This window comes from Chionomys nivalis, chromosome 12, assembly GCF_950005125.1.
Source record: "Chionomys nivalis chromosome 12, mChiNiv1.1, whole genome shotgun sequence".
Lineage (NCBI taxonomy): Eukaryota > Metazoa > Chordata > Mammalia > Rodentia > Cricetidae > Chionomys > Chionomys nivalis.
In genome coordinates, this window is record NC_080097.1 from 51,679,168 (window position 1) to 51,699,351 (window position 20,184).

Below are 20,184 nucleotides of genomic sequence, written 5' to 3' on the forward strand. Positions count from 1 at the left end.
TAATGAAGAAGCTGCTTTGGCCTATGACAGGGCAGAATATAGCCAGGTTGGAAGAGACATATAGAGTAGGCAGAGTCAAGGAAACACCATGTAGCTGCTGAAGGAGAAAGATGCTGGAACCTACCGGTAGGCCACAACCTTGTGGTGATACACAGATTAATAGAAATGGGTTAATTTAAGATGTCAGAGATAGTTAATAAGAAGCCTGAGCTAATAGGCCAAGCTGTGTCTTAATTAATATAGTTTCTGTGTCATTATTCAGGTCTGGGTGACTGGGAAACCAAAGCGTAGTCTGAGTTTATACCTGACAACAATCTAAACATTTGTCCTTATACCTACAGATAAGTGTTGTCCTCATCTCTCATCAAGAAAACTTCTTTTCACAACAAAATGAGACCATTATAGAAAGCCACAAACAATCAAAATGCAGAGTTGTGGAGCCCAGTGTCAATCAACACATCGATGAAACACCCCTATCCCTAAGGCTCAGGGAAGATTGTGGAAGAGGGGACAGAAGGGTTGAAAGGGTCAGGAGATAAAGAGAGACTGCTGTGAATTGTCTCCTAGTAATCTCAGAAGCTACACCCTTTCGTTCTTATCAGTGTGACTGCTTAAACATGAGCTGACCAAGGACAGCAACAGACAGGCTAACATGGAAGGGTGAAAGCCCATGGGGCTTCAACCCTACACGAAGAACGACAGGCAACTAAGGAATGCCGGCAGTGGGAGACGCAGTCCTCCCCAGGGAAGAGCACTCCAACTGGTTATCCAGTACCAAATGGTCAGCCCTGCAAACATGCACACAGGTAACATTATACAGAATGAGCAGGTTGTAGTTCTCCATTTAGGAATGTGTGTGTCTGTACATATACATATATGTATATAACAACAATTAGTGGAAAAGAAGCCATGAACTGAAAAGAGAGCAAAGAGGGTTATGGAAAGGTTTGGAGGGATGAAAAGGAAGAAAGAAATAATATAATTAAATTATAATTTCAAAAAGTAAAGGAAATGATTAAAAAATGAATAAAGCTAATTTAAGAAAAGAAATTAGTAGATGAAGTCAAAGCCCGTTGAAACACAGACAGATTGCTTCAATCTAAAGTGAATCTTACTATCCACAGCATGTCTTTCCGGCACGTCTGATTTTCAAGGCACCCTGGAACTTTCTCTGTGGAGGGAGGGAAGAGGGCAGGGAAAGGGTTGGATTGAACAGCATGAGTCCCAAGCTCACTGTGCATCAGTTTCCCAGAGGAAATCTGGGAGAAATCTCTATCATGTGACTGTGAGCAGAGGTCTGAGAACTGGCATTTCTATGAGCTGCCTGGGTGTTGGGAATCGAACCTCCTCTGCAGGCACAGCGAAGGTTCTAAACCACTGAGACATTTCTTTAGCTGGGTCTGAATTTTTAGGAAAGCTGTTTTTCTTTCTACTAGTAGCTTTTATTGATTTTTAAATTTGATTTGTTCTTTTGGTTGTTTTTACTACTTTGCTGAACATTTAATGCAGGGCTCCAGCATGCTGGGTAAGTTCTGTAGCTATCCCCAACTTTGTTGTTGCTGTTTCTATTTTTGGCAAGCAGCGGTCTTCTTTTGGATCCTGGATATAATCTTTAAATGCCTTTCCTAGAAAAGCATGCATTTCTTGAGACTGAATTTCCCAAAAGTTACTTTGGTCTGCATTCTGACTTTGCCAGTTAGGAGGTGAGAAACTCCAGACAGTTGTTGAACCTCTCGGATCTTTATAGTCTACACCTTAGAAACTTACATCCTGGGGCTGGGGAGATATTCCAGTCATGACAATGCTCGCTGCTTTAGTATGTGAGCCTGAGTTTGAGCCACAGCACACACTTAAAAGCAAGGCATGGCAACACACCTTTGCATCTTTGGCACTTGAGAGGAAGAGACAGGAGAATCCCTGGAGATCATTGGGTAGCCAGCCTAGCTGAGTCAATGAGTACTAGGTTCATTGAGAGATTCTGTCTCAAAAAATAAGGTGGACATTAGCAGATAGTAAGACTCTATTGCTAGAGACACATTTTGGTTCCTGGACATAAAGAATTCAATCTGAACTGCCCTGAAAACATTTAATCTGCTGGCTAACTTTCATGGCGCCAGAAGGTGTTATGCAGTCTGCTGGGGGTGGGAGAGCCATGAATGTCTTACCCAGAGCTGGACCCTACATACCACAATACTAACCTACTAGGTGAGATCTGCCGTTGGGGCAACAGCGACATTACTATCACAGGAGTAACCAACCACTTTCTGCTTGACTATGAGGCCTGCTCTACAGAATGAAATGCGTGCCTTGAACTTAGAACAGAGTCTATGGCTGGATGGGCATAGCTCCAAGGGTGGGGGAACCTTCTGTTGTTGCTCTGTTAAATGTTCCTGTCACTAAGCTATCTTTTAAGTGTTTGTACGTATATACGTAAATTAGCGCTGCTCTCAATGTATGTCAGAGAGGCCTCTTTTGTAGTAGCACGGTTAATTCAGAGACCTGCAATCGGTCAAAGTGCTAAGAATAAATGACGATGAGTCCTCGTCTCTAAATAGGATGCTTACGTCAACCTTCCTTCCTCAGGGGCTCGGGGGACATCAAAGAAGAGCTGTCAAGTGGGGAGGCGTGCTCTGAAGTGCTCTCTTCTGGAGGGGATATGGCTGTGCCACTCTTGAGCTCTCTCCAGCTGTGGCTATCTGCGTATGATCAAGCAGTCAAAATCCAACAGTGGGTGGGGGAGGAGCTCGTGGGGCTCCTCTTCGAGCTGAGGAGCTGTTGGCAGTTGACTGCCACTGTGGGAGGGAGAGTTATTTTTCTTTCGAACTGTGGCCAGTAGGTTGCCCATGCTCCCGTGGATGGCCCCGCACCCAAGTGCCAATGAACTCTGCAAACTGAACACGGCTTACAAAAAAAGGAAGAGGACATGAAGTTGGCAGGGGAACATAGATTTGGAGGTGGGTTAAGGGAAGGTGAAGAAAGAATTGGGGGTGAATATGATCAAATACACTGTATACACACAGAATTCTTTTTTTTTTATATTTATTTATTTATTACGTATACAATATTCTGTCTGTGTGTCTGCATCAGATCTCATTTCAGATGGTTGTGAGCCACCATGTGGTTGCTGGGAATTGAACTCATGACCTTTGGAAGTGCAGGCAGTGCTCTTAACCTCTGAGCCATCTCTCCAGCCCCACACACAGAATTCTTATAAAATGACTACAAAATGTGAAAGTAAAATTAGCAATCAATATTAAGGTGGAGAGAAATCAAGGACATTAGTCAATGTCAACTTCTGCCTTCTACATATGTTCACCACACAAAGGATACATGTGCCACACACATATGCACAAATGTATGTGTGGAGGGAGACCTAGAAATAAAAAGAAGGTGCTGAGAACGGACCTCAGTTGGTAGAGCGTTTGCTTATCCTGTACCAATCCCTGGATTCCATCCTCAGTGTATACCTGAAATCTCAGTGCTGGGGGCAGTGGCAGGGGGAGCAGCAGTTCAAGGTCATCCTCTGCTACACAGTGGTCTTGAGAATAGCCCAGGCTGTGTGAGATTTTATCTACAAATTAATAAGGACTGGGAAGATGGCTTAGTGGGTAAAGTCACTTACTCATGTGCCATGGAGCCTCCGTTTGATCCCTAGATTCACAAGACAGAGGAGAGAACTGACCCTCAAAAGCTGCCCTGTGACTCCACATGGGTACTGGCACTGTGGCACACAAATCCTGCCACACACACACACACACACACAAAATAAAATAAAAAATAATAAAGTTATGGGGAAGAGTTGGTCCGTTGGATAGGAGCCTCCCTGTAAAAGCTAGAGAACTTGAATTCAGGTCCCCAATACCCATATTAAAAAGTGCCATGGCCACAATGATTACGACTCCAGCCTCGGGGAACTGAGACAGGACAGCCCCTGAGACTTGCTAATCGTGCAGCCTCGCCCAAATGGTAACTTCAGGTTCAGTCAGATTCCCTGGTTCAAAAAATAAGGTGGTGGCTGGGCATGGTGGTACCATGTACTCTGGAGGCAGAGGCAGGTGGCTCTCTATGAGTTCAAGGCCAGCCTGGCCTATGCAGTGAGTTCCAGGCTAGCCAGGGCTATGTAGAGAGACCCTATCTAGAAAACAAACAAGAAAAAACAACAACAAAATAAGTTGGAGTACAGGAAGAAGGAGCCTAATATATACTTCTGGCCTCTGCGCATGTTCCCATAGGTGTGTGGTAGCACACTCACACACAATTTAATGATAATGAGAAGAAGGAGAATTAAAATAGAAAAGAATGAGCCCTCTAGCTCACATGGTTGATGGAAGCTTTAAATTGGGTAATGTATTTAAACCATTATATTATCTGAGATAACATACATAAAGCCATGTACAACCATTGCTTCATAAAATAGGCTCAAAATTTAAAAAATACTGAAACTGACATTTAAAACTGTCTATTTTCCCCTTGCAAACCATCTTGAGAGGCTTTCCAAAGCCCTTCCTTTTCCCCTTAGCCTGCCTTGTTTGATGGAACTTCTGAATTCCTCCTGGTTCTTTCCTCATGACTCAGGTTCTTGTTTTGACCCTGAGTGACTGCACTGTCCACGAACCTAAGATGACCTAATGCGGGGCTTTCCTGATATCTAGCCTCTTGTCCCTCTGCCCACTACCATGCCCACATCCTCTAGTCACATGCTCATAATATCACTGAACACACTGAAGCAAAGCTAATTTATTCAGCTCCGTGGCCTGGGACCCCCTTCTGTGGTTCCCAGGTGTCTTCTGCAGAGTAACATGGTCTGGGTCCTACATGGCTGTGTAACTGGCACTTGGCATTTTGTGCGTATTCATTCAGACATGGGCATGCGTCCCCAGCTGAATGCTAAAAGTGCTGCTGATCTATTTTAGCTTTCCAAGACAGCCAAGGACAGAAACTGCATTCCTCCTTAGACCCGAGGATGAGTTTTAGTTTCCGCAAGGTCAGGAAAGTATCCCCTTTCTGGTGGGGTTTCAGCCCATCCTCTTCTCTTTGGGCCATGGATAGGGCTGTTCAGTTTTCTTTGACAGCAGGGTCATTTGATGCAGGCAGCCTGTGTACATGTACTTATTTACAACTTAGTATTGTGTGTGTGTGTGTGTTTGCAGATGTGTGCATGAACATGTGGAGGACAGATGTTGACATATGGGGTCTTCCTAAATCACTTAGTACTGTGTGTGTGTATGTGTGTGTTTGCAGATGTGTGGATGAACATGTGGGATCCAGATGTTGACATACGGGGTCTTCCCAAATCACTTAGTACTGTGTGTGTGTTTGTGGATGTGTGCATGAACATGCGGAGGCCAGGTGTTGACATATGGTGTCTTTCTAAATCACTCTCCACTTTATTTTTTGAGACAGATCCCCTTACTGAACTTGGAGCTTGTTGATTCGACTAGACCAGCTGGCTGTCAAGCCACAGGGTCCTCTGCTCTGGGATTACAGCTGTATCACTATACCAGGCTTTTTGTTGTTGTTGTTGTTGTTGTTGTTGTTGTTCTTAATGTGGATTTTGGGGGATCGACTCTGGGTCCTCATTCTTGGGCATCAAGCACTTTCTAGCTGCTCAGAGTTTGTTGTTAAAGACAGGACCTACATAGCCCTGGCTGGCCTGGAACTCTCTATGTAGATCAGGCTGGCCTCAACTCACAGAGATGCACTTGCCTTTTCTTTTCCAGTGCCAGGATTACAATCATGCACCACCATTGCCAGGCCTTCTCAGTATCTGAACACTGGGGAAGTCATTTCAAGTACCTCTACACATGAGTTTTGTCTCTGTTCGGGGATAATCCTCAGCCTGATAGATTGTTCTAGTTCTTCTCTGTAGCTATGATAAAAAAAATCTTGACTAGATGATGTGGGATGCCCTTTTGTATGCTGTGACTATGTTTTATTACCATTGATTAATAAAGAAGCTGATTTGACCAATAGGCAGGCAGAATAGAGCCAGGTGGGAAATCCAAACAGAGATACAGAGGGAAAGAAGGTGGAGTCAGTCGCCAAAGGAATAAGATACCAGAGCATTAATGGTAAACCACGGGGCATGTGGCAATACACAGATTATTAGAAATGGGTTAATTTATATGTAGAGCTAGCCAGTGAAAAGCCTGAGCCATCGGCCAAATAGTTTGTAGTTAATATTAAGCCCCAGAATGGTTATTTGGGAACTGGTAGGTGTGAGAGAAACATCCAGTTACTACAAAAAGCGATATAAAGGTAGAAGGTTGTCTTGGTCATTGTTCTCTTGCTTTGAAAGACACCGTGAATTCAGCAACTCTTTTTTTTTTTTATTTTTTATTTCGAGACAGGGTTTCTCTGTGGCTTTGGAGCCTGTCCTGGAATTACTCTGTAGACCAGGCTAGTCTTGAACTCACAGAGATCCGCCTGCCTCTGTCTCCCGAGTGCTGGGATTAAAGGTGTGCGCCACCATCACCCGGCTTCAGCAACTCTTATAAAAGAAAGTATTGAACTGGGAGCTTGGTTACATTTTCAGAGGGTTGGGCGTGATTGTCACATCGGGGAGCACACGATCATCATGGTGAGGAACATGGTGGCACACAGGCTGGCACGGTGCTGAGAAGTAGCCAAGAGCTACATCCTCATTCACTGGCAGCAGGAGAGAGAGAGAGAGAGAGAGAGAGAGAGAGAGAGAGAGAGGGACCAGGCCTGGGTAGGCCTTTGAACAAGGGCACTCCTAGTGACATAGCTCCTCCAACAAAGCCACATCTCATAATCCTTTCCAGACAGCTTATCAATTGTAGACCAAACAGATAGATATGGGAGCCTATGGGGCCAACCTCACCCAAACCACCCCAAAGGGCATATGTAGCTCACAATCATGCCTCCATCATTTTGGAGGCATTAAGGCAGGAACTTAAAACCCCCAGGCACAGCACATCCATAGTCAACAGCAAAGCTAGAATAAAAGCATCTTTTCTTGTTTGCCTTCAGCTATCTTTATCCTTTTTTTTTTTAAAGATTTATTTATTTATTATGTATACAGTGTTCTGCCTGTGTGCATACCTGCACCCCAGAAGAGGGCACCAGATCTCATTACAGATGGTTGTGAGCCACCATGTGGTTGCTGGGAATTGAACTCAGGACCTCCGGAAGAACAGTCCATGTTCTTAGCCGCTGAGCCATCTCTCCAGCCCCCTATCTTTATCCTTTTTATATGGTCCAAGACCTCTGTTTAGGGAATGGTACTACCCACAGTGGGTTGAACCTCCAACATCAATCGTCAATCAAGACAATCTCTCCTCAGACATGCCCATGGGCTAACCTGATCTAGATAATTCCTCTTTAAGACTCTCTTCCCAGGTGACTCTAGGTTGTGCCAAGTTGACAGCTCAAACACAGGCTGTATGTGTGTGGAAATGCGGTAAGGCCACTTCTGGGACTTCTCCTGGGAAGGAGCGTTGACATCCTCTGCTTTGATCCCACAGGCACTGCAGGAAGGGATGGCCTCTATGAAGCCTTCCCGAAGAATAAAGAGTACGCCTGAATGACATATGGGCTTTTCCCCTTGCAGAGTATAGCGGTGTGCCGCTGCTCCGTGTGCTGGAGACTGACAGCTCATATTTGTGTTTTGAATGGATGGAGGTACTATCTTGGGGAAGTTATGAAAATTCTAGGATGTGGTCCCTAGTTGGCAGATGTTTGTTACGAGGTGCTGTAGTTGACTATTTTTTTACTCTTTGGTCTTTGGGGGATACACCATCCAGCTCCCAAATAATCACATGGAGTCTTAGTCTTTCTTATGAATGCCTGGTCTTAGCTTGGCTTGTTTCTAACTAGCTTTTCTTAACTTAAATTGCCCCATCAGTCTTTTGCCTCTGGACTTTTACCTTCCTGTATACCTTTCTTCTCACTAAGTGGCTTGCTGTGTTGCTGGGTGGCCGGTCCCTGACATCCTCCTCTCCTTCCCTCGGTCCTCAGTCTCTCCTCCCCAGATTTCTCTTCCTACTTATTCTCTGTGCCTGCCAGCCTTACCTATCCTTTCTCCTTCCCTGCTATTGGCCATTTAGCTCTTTATTAGACCAATCAGGTGTTTTAGACAGGCAAAGTAACACAGTTTCACAGAGTTAAACAAATGCCACATCAAAGAATGCAGCACATCTTTGCATCATTAAACAAATGTTCCACAGTATAAATGAATGTGACAATCTTCAACTAATATTCCACAACAGGGTAGGCTCTTTAAGGTTATGCTTGGGCCCCTGATGTTCAGATATGTGAAGAGCTTTGGCCATAGGCTCCCTCTGCTATGAACTGGGCTGCCGCACCATGGCTTCTCTGCCAAGATCAACTAAACCCACTGAAACTATGATTAGATATTTTGGTAACGTCATGCAAGTGCGTCTAATATTATTAGCTTTCCAGTGGCTATTATTTCTTCAACTTTCATCCTTGTGGCCGGAACCCAGAAGTCTAAAACTACAACATACCTTTATTATTATTATGGTATGAGCACGCAAGTCAACCTCAGCTGATGAATTCATATGTACAACTTTTACAGTGTTTCTGGGGAAAGTTTTTCTTTCTGATGTCGGGAGGGGGCATAAGGAGACATCTTCCTCTTCCTATCTGTAGATATATGTATGCATATGTGGATATGATTCTTACAGTTGTGGCAATCTTCTTGTGACTCTGAGGGATAACTCTAAGGATAAGAACCAACTGGCTGGAGATGGTGCACTGATTTTTTTTTTTTTTTTTGGTCAACTTGACTCAAGCTACAGTCATCCGAGAAGAAGGAGTCTTGCCTGTGGAATCACCTCCATCAATTGGCCCATAGGCAAGTCTGAGGCATTGTTTTAAGACTAATGTTAGTAGACCTTGCTCACTGATTTCTGCCTTGAGTTCCTGCCCTGACTTCCTTTGATGGCAGACTAGATCCTGAGAGCTGTTAGCTGAAATAAACCCTTTCCTCCAAAGTTTTGAGTATGTATAAATATGCGAATGCATGAGTGTGACTGTGTATATGTGTGTATGAGTATGTATATATATGTGTGTGTGTGTGTGTGCATGTGTATGAGTGTGTGGATGTGTATACTAGTGTGTGAGTGTGTGAGAATGAGTGTGTCAGTGTGTGAGTATCTTTGTGAATATGTAGAAGCACGAGTGTGTGATTGTGTATATAAGTGTGTGAGAGAGTGTGTGTGTTTGTGTGTGTGTTTCCAGAGTCAATTAGTTCTGAGATAATGACTGAATTTATCCATTGATGAGTTTAGAGTATGATGGTATGAATGAGAGGTAGTAAAAAGGAAGAGATTCTAGGGGTCAGAGGAAGCGTGTCCCTGGGGCTGTATCTTGTCCTGTTCTAGGGTCAGAGGAAGTGTGTCGCTGGGGATGTATCTTGTCCTGTCGCCTTCTTGTAGCTCTTTCTTTCTTTCTTTCTTTCTTTCTTTCTTTCTTTCTTTCTTTCCTTCTTTCTTTCTTTCTTTCTTTCTTTCTTCTTTCTCCTTCCTTCCTTCCTTCCTTCCTTCCTTCCTTCCTTTCTTTTTCTATTTTCTGTCTCTAAGTGAGAACCCTTGCTACTGTACACCAATGCCATGATCTTATACCCAAGAACATGGAGGCAAGTGGTCATGGACTGAGTCCTTGGACACTCTGAGCCAAACAATTCTTCCAACTCCGTCATCAGAGTCAGGCATTTTGGCCGCAGTGATGAGGAAGGTAACTAACATGCTTAATAAATTTGGGGGGCTCATGAATTGTTTGGGGGGACTGCAAGGTCTGACATTAACCAAGTCTGGTGCCTTATGGGAAGAGGGTACCCGAGAATGATGGCACTTTGAGGTAAATAGGCAGGAAGTAGCTATGGCCCTGTCCCATCACCGTGACTTTTGCTTCTGATCCACAGCTGGAAAAGAAGCAGAATGCTCATGGTGGGGCTGAACAGGATGAGCCAGACCCAGGGGCTGGCTGTGAAGGGAAGACTGCTATCCAGGCTTAACGAAATGGGGATGAACAGATACTGACAGCCACCTTAGCAGGAGAGTGGGCGGTGTCTCTAGGGACAGGGCCTGAGGGCGGGTCTCCGCTACTAGAATGGAAGGCATGTCTAGAGTTAGAATAGGCTCCACAGAACTCTGACCACTGAAGCGTGGATGCCTGAACTCTGACTAGGAAAGTCCTGGGTCCAGATCCCAGGCTGGTGCCAACTATCACCCGTGATCAGAAGAAGGAAGCTGTGTTAAGTGGTATATTTGCACGTGAATATGATGGGTACCTACATAGTAAGTTTTCTGTCTGCCTTTGTTTCTTTCTATCTGTGCTGGCTAGTTTTATATCAATTTGACACAAGGTAGAATTATCTGAAAGAAGGGAACCTTACTTGAGAAAACGCCTCCATAAAATCTGGCTGTAAGGCCTTTTCTTTATTAGTGATTGATGGCAAAGTGTACAGCCCATTGTGGGTGGTGCCATCCTTGGGACCTGGGTTCTATGAGAAAGCAGGCTGAGCAAGCCAGAAGCAAGCCAGTAAGCAGCACCCCTCCATGGCTTCTGCATCAGCTCCTGCCTCTGAGTTCCTACCCTGTTTGAGTTCCTGTCCTGACTTCCTTCAGTGACGGACTACAATGTGGAAGCACAGGCGAATAAACCCTTTCCTCCCTAACTTGCTGTGCTTATGGTGTTTCATCACAGCAACAGTAGCCCTTACTAAGACACCCTCTTTATGTGTGCATGTCTTGGTCCGGTCTTTGTTGCTGTACGAAAATCCTTGAAGCTCAGCATAGTAGCACACAACTTTAATCCCAGCACTAGGGAGGCATCTCTTCGACTGAGGTATCTTCTCAGGTGAGTCTAGGTGGTGGCAAGTTGGCAATAAAAACTCACCTGGTTGGTATGTGTCTACCTGCTGCTCTTTTGGTCTTTCTACCACAAGGATTTTGTGTCCTGGGTTTGGGGAGGAAATCCTCCTGCAGCCGTCTTGAACATGAAGACACAGAGACAGAAGCAGAATCTTCACTTGGGGGATGGCAGACTGCCTAAGTGTGACGTTAGTGGTTCTATGAGCTTCATGCAAGGAGCCATAAGTCAGTCAGCACTTTCCCTGTTTGTGTGTTGGAGGTTGGGGCTATCCCAAGAGTTGCTGAGAGGATCTGGACTTCTTTTGGCGCTGACTGCCGACATTCCTAACCAGAGCGTGCCCTTCTGCCGGGGCTGCTCATTGAGCAGTTGGGCTACAATGCTCGCACTCCTCCCTCTCAGTTTTCGATGCTGATTCAAAGGAATGGATAAGGTGGGGTATAACTTATTTGGGTTTCACTTCCAAGAGAAACTGGGGGGTGGTGGCATGAGTTTTGCCTCCATGTTCTGAAATTCAAACCCAGACAGCTGACAGATTTCCTCTGTGCGAGTACAGACATTTGCTAAACATGTTCCAGAATTAAATGTCAGGAATGATTTGGGAATCAAGAATCTTCTTGGTCAATTAATGGGCTTAAGCTTGAGATCTAGTTTCTCGGAGACAATTTTTTTTATTTGATAGAAGGAAGAAACAAAAACATGCAGATATTCTCTACTACCATTTTATTAGTCAACTCATTAATTGTTTTAAAAGCAGTCTCATAATCCTTCTGCCTCCCCATCAGAGTGCTGTGATCGCAGGCATGAACAACCGTGTCCAATTTGTACGGTATTTTAAATGTGGTTTGATGGGGGGGGGGCGATGTCCAGCAGAGTTTGCTGAGCACTGAGGATCTAAAGGTAAAGTTCAGGTCTAAGTTGAATCTCAAAAGTTTTACTGGTTTGTTGTTTTGTTTTTGCTTGTTTTTGTAGTTTTTCCAAGACAGGGTTTCTCTGTGTAGCTTTGGAACTTGTCCTGGAACTAGCTCTGTAGACCCAGCTGGCCTTGAACTCACAGAGATCTACCTCCCTCTACCCCGTGAGTGCTGGGATTAAAGGTGTGTGCCACCACCGCCCGATCTCAAAAGTTTTAAATAGACTACTTTTTATTTATTCTTTAACAGTTTGAAACATAAACAATGAATCTTTACCACAGCAACCTCCAACTCTTCCCTTGTAGTCCCTGTAGTTACCGCACAACATGTCCCTCACCCTACTTCATGTCTTCTCTCTCTCCCTCTCTTCTTTCTTCTCTCTCTGTCTTAGAAGCCCCATTTAATCCAACCGTGCTTCCCTTTGATGCTGGCTTGAGCTTGTGTAGATGACCCTCGCAGCAGTGAGCTCAAGGGTGCAATGGCCGTGTTATGGCCAGAAGACAGCGCATCACAGCACTTCTCAACGTCTGTCACATATTCTGTCCCTTTGTTGTCAACGTCCCAGTTAGGGATGAGCACTCAGCCGTCACTTTTTCTTAGCACTTTGACTAGTTACGAGTCTTTGCTGCGCTTACCTGCTGATCGCTGGAGAGGAGCTTCTCTGGCCAAGGCTGGGAGCAGCCACTAATTTATGTGTACACACACAAACATCTGGAAGTCAGTTTGACAATAGGTCTGTTTAGAAAGACACAGCAATAGGTTCCCCTCTAGGGCTTTTGACTAGACTTACAGTACCAGGCAAGAATTCTTTCCCGTGGAGCAGACCTCAAAGTCAATCAAAGGTGGTTGGTGAGCGACCCCTAACATAACGGTCATGCCACTATTCCTCCAGTGAGCACATCTTGTCTGGCAGGTTGGTGCTGTACGGCGCAGAGGTCACCAGGGGGTGAGACTACTGCTCTTTTCTCTCCCGTTTACCTGTGTTGCACCGTCTGGCACCATGAAGGCTAGCCAGTGGGGACAAAGTGTTCAGGTCAGTCCCAGCTTGATTTTTCTATGTTCCATAAACAGCATGCGGTGCCTTCAGCAATAGGGTCTAATCATTTAATTCCTGGGGAGACCAGGAGCAATGGCAATAACCTATGTTATTTTGGGGGTTCCTGAAAAAGTTTGAATTTCTGACCTTTATTCATTTATAATTTATTAAGCAGTTAAAAATGCGTTGGGCATTATGCCAAACACTTCACAAGTATTCGTATTTCTATTTTATAGCTTGATTGAAACTTTGAAAGAGTGTCCATTGTTGAGAGTCTAAGAAAACATGAAGCAGGACAGAAAAGATGAGGTTCTTTCTGTCCCTATACCTGTGTTCTTTCTAGGGCGACCATAGAGACTGCTCTGCTGTCCAATACGGTGGGCATAATACGGAGGCTAGTGAACACTTGAAATGAAACTAGTATCTTGGAGGAGCTAATTTAATTTTAATTAATTTAAACATAGCTAGCCATAGCCGGGTACTAGCTGCCATAGTGCAGTGCAGAGAACATGCCATGCCTAGGGAGGCACATCTGAGCAAAGAGGGAGGGGAGGGCGGAGCAGCTGGAGAAAAAAAGTAACATTTTTTATCCATGTCAAAGCCACTTAACCTGCATACTTTAAAGGGAGAGCCTCAAAACTAGATGTTAGGTTGGCAAAATTTCTCCAGGAAAATGTTCATTGTCTGTTCACTCCAAGACGACCAATATGGCGATATTGACAGCCCAGACAGTGTGTGGAAGAACAGAGCAAATGTATGCAGACTCACTGCGGGCGCTGTTCCTTCAGTCCTTAGGTAGCTCCCCCCCACCTGGGAGGTCCCGTTCCCTCAAGTAGTACAGAGGACAGGAGTGTGTGCATAGTGAGGCTAGTCAAGCATCCTGCTTTGATTTTCATACTCAAAACAAGCTAAGAAAACAAATACAATGTAAAGAAACGTCGTCAGGAGCACTGTCAGGTCAGCGACAGGCAGGGGAGCAAAAGGGTCATTAACAGCGCAAGGCCCCACATCTGAGGCCTTGGAGGCGGTTATTTTCCAGAGTTGAAGGATTCCAGACCCGCTGGGGGCTAGATGAGGCAAAAATCTGATGAAGTTAAGGATGATGAGAGACACTGGAACCAGGGTACATAATGTGTGGGACAGATGCTGAAGTCACCAGGACAATGCCAAGAAGTGAAAATGAGCAAGTTAAACCTCAACCAGAAGGGATCCTGCTTTGGAATTTGCTTTTCTGTGACATTTGGTGGCAGCCCTCCCCCTGGGCAAAGCAATTCTTTTTTTTTGTTGTTTGTTTGTTTTTTTGTTGTTGTTTTATTCGAGACAGGGTTTCTCTGTGGCTTTGGAGCCTGTCCTGGAACTAGCTCTTGTAGACCAGGCTGGTCTCGAACTCACAGAGATCCGCCTGCCTCTGCCTCCCAAGTGCTGGGATTAAAGGCGTGCGCCACCACAGCCCGGCTTGGGCAAAGGAATTCTATGGCACTAGCGTAATCTTTGGTTTACCAGGGCACTAGGATTCTGTGCTCAAATAGTCAATCCCATCCTCAGTTCTTAGTCTCTCTGGGTAAACCCACACAGACACACTCAGAGGTGTGCCTCACCAACTTCCTGGGTGACACTAAGTCCAGGCTAGTTGACAAGATAAAATGCCCACAGGAAACACTGTTCTTGGGCTGCTGACTTGGTCACATCCAGGTCTACTCCAGCGGCATTCTGAAACAGAATCGTAAGTCAGGAAACTTAAATTCAAGCCCAATAAGGGGCATATTTGTCAGTTTCTGAAGTCACATTTTTATTTAAGTCTGTTAGATTGTTTCATAGCTTTTAAGCACGTAAACATGGTGTTCACTTGCTATCTTGCTTAGAGACCCGCAAACATCAGGAACATGTGAGAAAGGGAATCTTTCGTGGGCCTTGGGCTGCTTTCCCAATGCCTACCACACCACTGGGCTCATTGCTGTTTTATCATCTTTCTTTTCTGGCAAAGAAGAAGTCAGTTGGAGGCTGTAAACACGTGGCTCTATTACCTGGGGATTCTAGCCTTAGGGCACTGTCTGACACTTGGGAAGCACTCACTAAATGTGTCCTAGGTAAAGAGAGGTGGCAGAGGAGATAAAGCCCTCACAAAGGAAATCCTGGCAAATGATAAAGGAAACTGCGCTGTGGTGCACGTTTTCCTTCCAGTCAATCGAGAGTGGCAAACAAAAAAGTTCCACTACTGAAGACTGAGCTGTTATCGTCATGCTAACCACAGGTAAGTGTTTTTCCCACCTTTCTTTATTTTGTTTTGTTGTTTGTCTCCTTCAAATGAGTGATCGGAACAGGATCAAAGAAGACCAGTGAAAAATTTCAATTAATTTATTTTTTAAAAAAGAAAGAAATCAAAAGAGGAGAGTACAGTTAAAAATAGTTTTAAAAAATAAAATAGAGAAAAAAGAGAACAGTTTTTTGTTTTCCCTGAGAAAGCACTTCTGGCATCACACTCCAACAGGGCAAAGATGGTGTAAAATCTTTACATGGGCTTGTAGTCACCAACTGACCACACAACTGTCCACTCACAAAACAAATGCGGGTGACAGCTTGACCACTAAGGCCTTTCAGTTCCTAACCCTTGGCCCCCAGGTTCTTTCAGGTCTCTTTCTTTTGAAGATTATCTTAACTGAATTCTTTATGGTATATTTCTACCAGACTGACCCGGCTCATTTCCATCATCGGAGTATAACACTGCACACGGGCTGACATCTGCAGAGGATTCTGAAATGTATATTCTAATACATAAACAAAGTCCACCTGCTGAAAAAAAAAAGCTGTTATTGTTCCAAATTTCTCTCTATTATTTCTTCCATGACGCTAAAGGGAGAAGAAGGCAGAAGGCGAGCCGGAGTCTGCTGTCACAGGGCCTGATTATAGCCGGAAGGCTAGATTATGTGTTAAGGTGGACTGCGAGGCGCAGAACACAGGAAGGTTGCACAAGGATGTTTGGGAGAAATCAGGGCATGCTAGAACTCTGGTTTTTTCTTTTTCTTGAGAGAACTTACTAAGTACTGTGTTGATTTGGCAGATTCTTTTTTTCTCTTTTGGTTTTTTCAGACAGGGTTTCTCTGTGGCTTTGGAGCCTGTTCTGGAACTCGCTCTTGTAGACCAGGCTGGCCTTGAACTCACAGAGATCCGCCTGTTTCTGCCTCCCGAGTGCTGGGATTACAGGCGTACGCCACCACCTCCCGGCTTTGATCTGACAGATTCTTGAGACCAACAAAGTCTGTGCTTTGTTGAGCTTCTTAACGGTGCGAGCAAGGTAACCCAAGCATAAACACACACATCACACTGTCATGTATCTGGGGAGTGGAAATAGGCATGCTATTTATAAAACTGAGGCAGAGCAAGAGAAAAGGGTTTGGGGGTGGCTGCTATTTGAGGAGACCCCAAAGAAGCCAAAAGCGCAGAGCACGCGTGGCCGTTCTTTTTCTAATTTTCCAAGCGGTAGGGAGCAAGGTGCGCCCCCGGGAGCCCCGCCTCTCTTTCCCGATAGGCCGCAAGGTGCCATCGCCGGGGAAGCCCCGCCCACCACTCCGCCCAGAGGTGGGGCTTCGAGCCCGCGCTCGGAAAGCGCCGCGCCGAAAGCGCGCGCACAGCCCTCCCGGCATGCTCCTCGTCCTCTCCCGGCGTGGCTCAGACCAGCGCCGGGCATGCTGGGAACTGTAGTTCCCGCCCGCCGCCCCACGTCAGGGGTGGCGGTAAAAGCTGCTAGGTCGGGCTCCATTTCTAGCACATGACTAGCGGCGGTGGGGAGGCCCTATGGTGGGGTGAGGGCAGGGTCACCGCGACAGCCAGCAGGCCAGCGCCCCGGCCTCTCCCGGCGCGCGCCGCTCCTCAGCACCGCCCCCGCGCCGCGGCTACCTCGCGCTCCGGGCGTCACGGAGCGCGCGCTCCTCCCCCTCCGTCCCCTCCCGCTCGACTCGCCGCCGCCGCAGGAGCAGCCGCCGCCGGAGCCGCGCGCAGCCATGGCCGAGAACCCCGGCTTGGAGAACCACCGCATCAAGAGCTTCAAGAACAAGGGCCGCGATGTGGAGGCGAGTGTGCTCCGCGTCTGGCCGGGCCGGGCGGCCGGGAGGGGAGGGGCAGGGGCCCGTGACCGCTGGCTCTTGCCGGCTGGCGGTCAGTCGGAGTTGGCCGCCGCCTCGGGGCGCCGCGGCCCGGGCTGCAGCCGCCTTCTGAGCGGCCAGCGCGGACACCGGGGACCGCTGGGCGCTCGGCGCCGCCGCGCGGGCGCGGCCTGCTGTCGGAGGGGAAGGGATGTGGAGCCGAGGCGGGGTCCGCGGGCCGCGCGGGAGGACGGACCGGGATGCTGCCGCCCCGCGTGCCGACCGCACCGCCGGGGCCCGGCCGCCGCTCGCGTCCGCAGCCGGTGCAGCCTCCCGCGCTGCCGCACATGGAGCCTCCGTCCCAGCGCCTACCTTGTGCGAGCCGGGCCCAGGCGGGCGGTGGCAGCCCTCAGAGGGGGGTGGGGACCAGCCGGGTAACTGACTTGTTTGAGGGTGGTGGATGGGGGAGGGTAGGATGCGCCAAGACCATTTTCTTATATTCCAGTGCTGTCCTTTGAACCAGTCTTCCCGAGCTGTTGCAGCTCATACCCCTGTGACTGCTGGCATTTGGAGCGAGCTAAAGGTGGACAATAGTTTACCATCCATTGTGTTGAAGCTTTAAGAAGGAGGTTATGCAGACCTCTCTGATCTGGGGTTCTTTTTTTTTTCTTTTTCTTTTTTTTTTTTAAAGCTCTTGGAGTGGGAGCGTGACTAGTAGGGAAATAATTTCTTTGACCCGTTTTGCCGAAATGAATTGGGTACATCAATTCCTACGTCCTTGTGTATACCACATGCCACCAGGCTGGTAGATTTTCCAAGTGGTTGCAAAACTGTAAACATTCATTGTGGTCACTCAGTTAGCTGCTACTCAGCATGTTGCCATTGTCTCATTAAGGTGACATTAGCTGCTACTATTTGCAAACTCCGCTTATTGAGGTAGCGCTAGAGGTCTCTCTGCTCCTACTGAAACCGTGAAGTGTAATAGCACAAACTTCGCTGGGATTCGACCTCTTGATTTGATGGGGGGAATAGTTTTAAGCCCATACCCTCTTCTCTATTCTAATAGTAGGTAATATGATTTGTATAGTCCTGTAATTTTTGGTAAGAGGCTAGTAAATAACAGGGTTTGATTTAGTAGAGAAGCAGATGAAGCTGGGGCATTTCTCAGAGCTACAGAGTTAAGTATGAATTGGGAAAAACCTGGGGGAATATCTTGTGGAATTCCCATTTGAGTGAGACTGCATGTATCTCTCTGTCCTGATCACATTTAAGTTTCCTTTTTGAGAACTACTTCCAAACAAGTGAAACCTAGCAACTGGAACAGCCATCAGTCTCTCTCTTTTTTTAAATAAGACAGTTTTGATCTTTTTCCACCAGTAATTTCTGTGTTCACCAGTAATCTCTCTGGCCTTTTTGTTATTTGTTTGTTTGTTTTCTTTTTGAGACAGGGCCTCATTGCATGGCAGGCTGGTCAAGCATACAAAAATAATCCTGCCTCAGGCACCCCAATTGCTGGGATTTCAGGCATGGGCCACCACACCCAGTCCCACTGGTGATTTTTCTTGAAGCTGCCTTTTATTACTGTAAACAAAACCTGCATAGTTTGTGTGGATGCTCGTATTGCGTGTTCATTCTTTTCTCTTCTGGATGTTGGTGTAAATTTTTGTCATGATTTACTTCTAGTTTGTTTAGTGAGATACCTAGTAAGGCCTTTTGCATGGGGTAGCTCCATAGCATATAGCTGCTGCTTATCAGAAGGTAACCAGTGGCTTGTGGATGCATGAGGAAGACAGGAGAGTTGTCAAGCCATTCTGCCTGACTTTGCTCACATTACATATCCAAGGATATGTTAGTAAAACTAAGACATGAGATAGCAGGCATTCAAATGGTAGTTCTTTGTGTTAGACACTATGCTATACTAAGAGCTTGCTACCCCATTTAATCCTTATGAGTTAGGTGTGGCATTGTCCTTACTTTACTAGAGAAAAAAGTACTTTGACACAAAATGTCAGCATTTATGTAATGCGCTGGTCATGTCTGAGCATTTGCTAAATGACTCTGATGTAGGTGCCTATAATGCTTGGCCCTGCTCATACAAAAAGACCCAAGATTGAGCCTGTGCCTTGAGCTTACAGTCAGTTTGTGAGAAAACCCTACACTGGGTCAGGGAAGTTGGCTTCTAAACAGTGATGAGGTCTGGTTGATTCCTAATAGTAAATGGGAATGAACTGATCTGAAGAGTCAGAGAAGTCTGGGTGCAATCTCTGTAATCCCAGCACTTGGGACCAGGAGGCAGGAAGTTAGGAGTTCAAGGTCATCCTTGGCTACGTGACACCCTGCCTCAAAAAATAAATGAATAGCTGGGCAGTGGTGGCGCACGCCTTTAATCCCAGCACTTGGGAGGCAGAGGTAGGCGGATCTCTGTGAGTTCGAGGTCAGCCTGGTCTACAAGAGCTAGTTCCAGGACAGGCTCCAAAGCCAAAGAGAAACCCTGTCTCGAAAAAAGCAAAAAAAGCAAAAAAAAAAAAAAAAAAAAGTGAATGAATGAAGTAGAAGGGGTTAACTCTGGGAGGGGAAGGCAGGAGAAGGTAGGAGGCCTTTGGAATTTTAGAAGTACTAATTGAAAAGTCCCAGTTTATGCATTCAGCTGGTAAATAAGGAAAATAAGGCAGTTATGCAGGGATTGTGAGTGAGTAGACAGAGGGTTGTAGGGAGGTCTCAGACAGTCTGCCAAGAGGGCTTTGGAGAGACAAAATCCCAGAGATTATATCAATTTTGAGATGAGCAGATGAGGAATGAGTGAATAAAGTCCCAGGTGAGAAAGAGGTGTGATGACATTAGGGGGTGAACCTGAGACTTCTATATGGCCTCTTTTGGTCCGAGAATACACATGCCAGGTGTGTCCCTTGGAAGGTTTTACTTAGTAGGAAGATCTCAGAAATTTATTCAGGCAGAGACAGAGATGGTGCCGAGATGAGAGCAGTGGAAAAAGTACCGAGAGCAATGTGTAGAGTTGGTCTTGTCTGTGAGGAGAGATTTTCCAGAAACGAGGTCTGGACGATCCTCCTCAGCCCCCCCCCCCTTTCTCCTCTTCCTCATTCTTTTTCGCATGAAGTTCACAGAAGAGGATAATTGGGCCTGAGTGCACAGGTGGAGGTAGGGAACTTTTAATGACCTGAAGCTTGGGTAAGGGAGTCATATTTTTATAGCCAATCTAGAAAGATGTTGAAGTGGAAACAGGTCTGAATTTGGATCTCAGTACTAAACATTTTCATATAAAGCATTGACTCTAAAGCTT

The 20,184-nt window shown here is 46.1% G+C and overlaps 1 protein-coding gene across 1 annotated transcript in view; it reads left to right on the plus strand.

The window, feature by feature from the left end:
- The first annotated feature begins 16,531 nt into the window (after nt 1–16,531).
- The window catches only part of Kpna3 (karyopherin subunit alpha 3), a 68,529-nt gene continuing 64,876 nt past the window's right edge, over nt 16,532–20,184 (plus strand). The window contains exon 1 of the mRNA XM_057785999.1: nt 16,532–16,874. Coding sequence (XP_057641982.1) covers nt 16,806–16,874 — 69 coding nt within the window. The 5' untranslated portion in view covers nt 16,532–16,805. The remainder of the gene's footprint in view (nt 16,875–20,184) is intronic.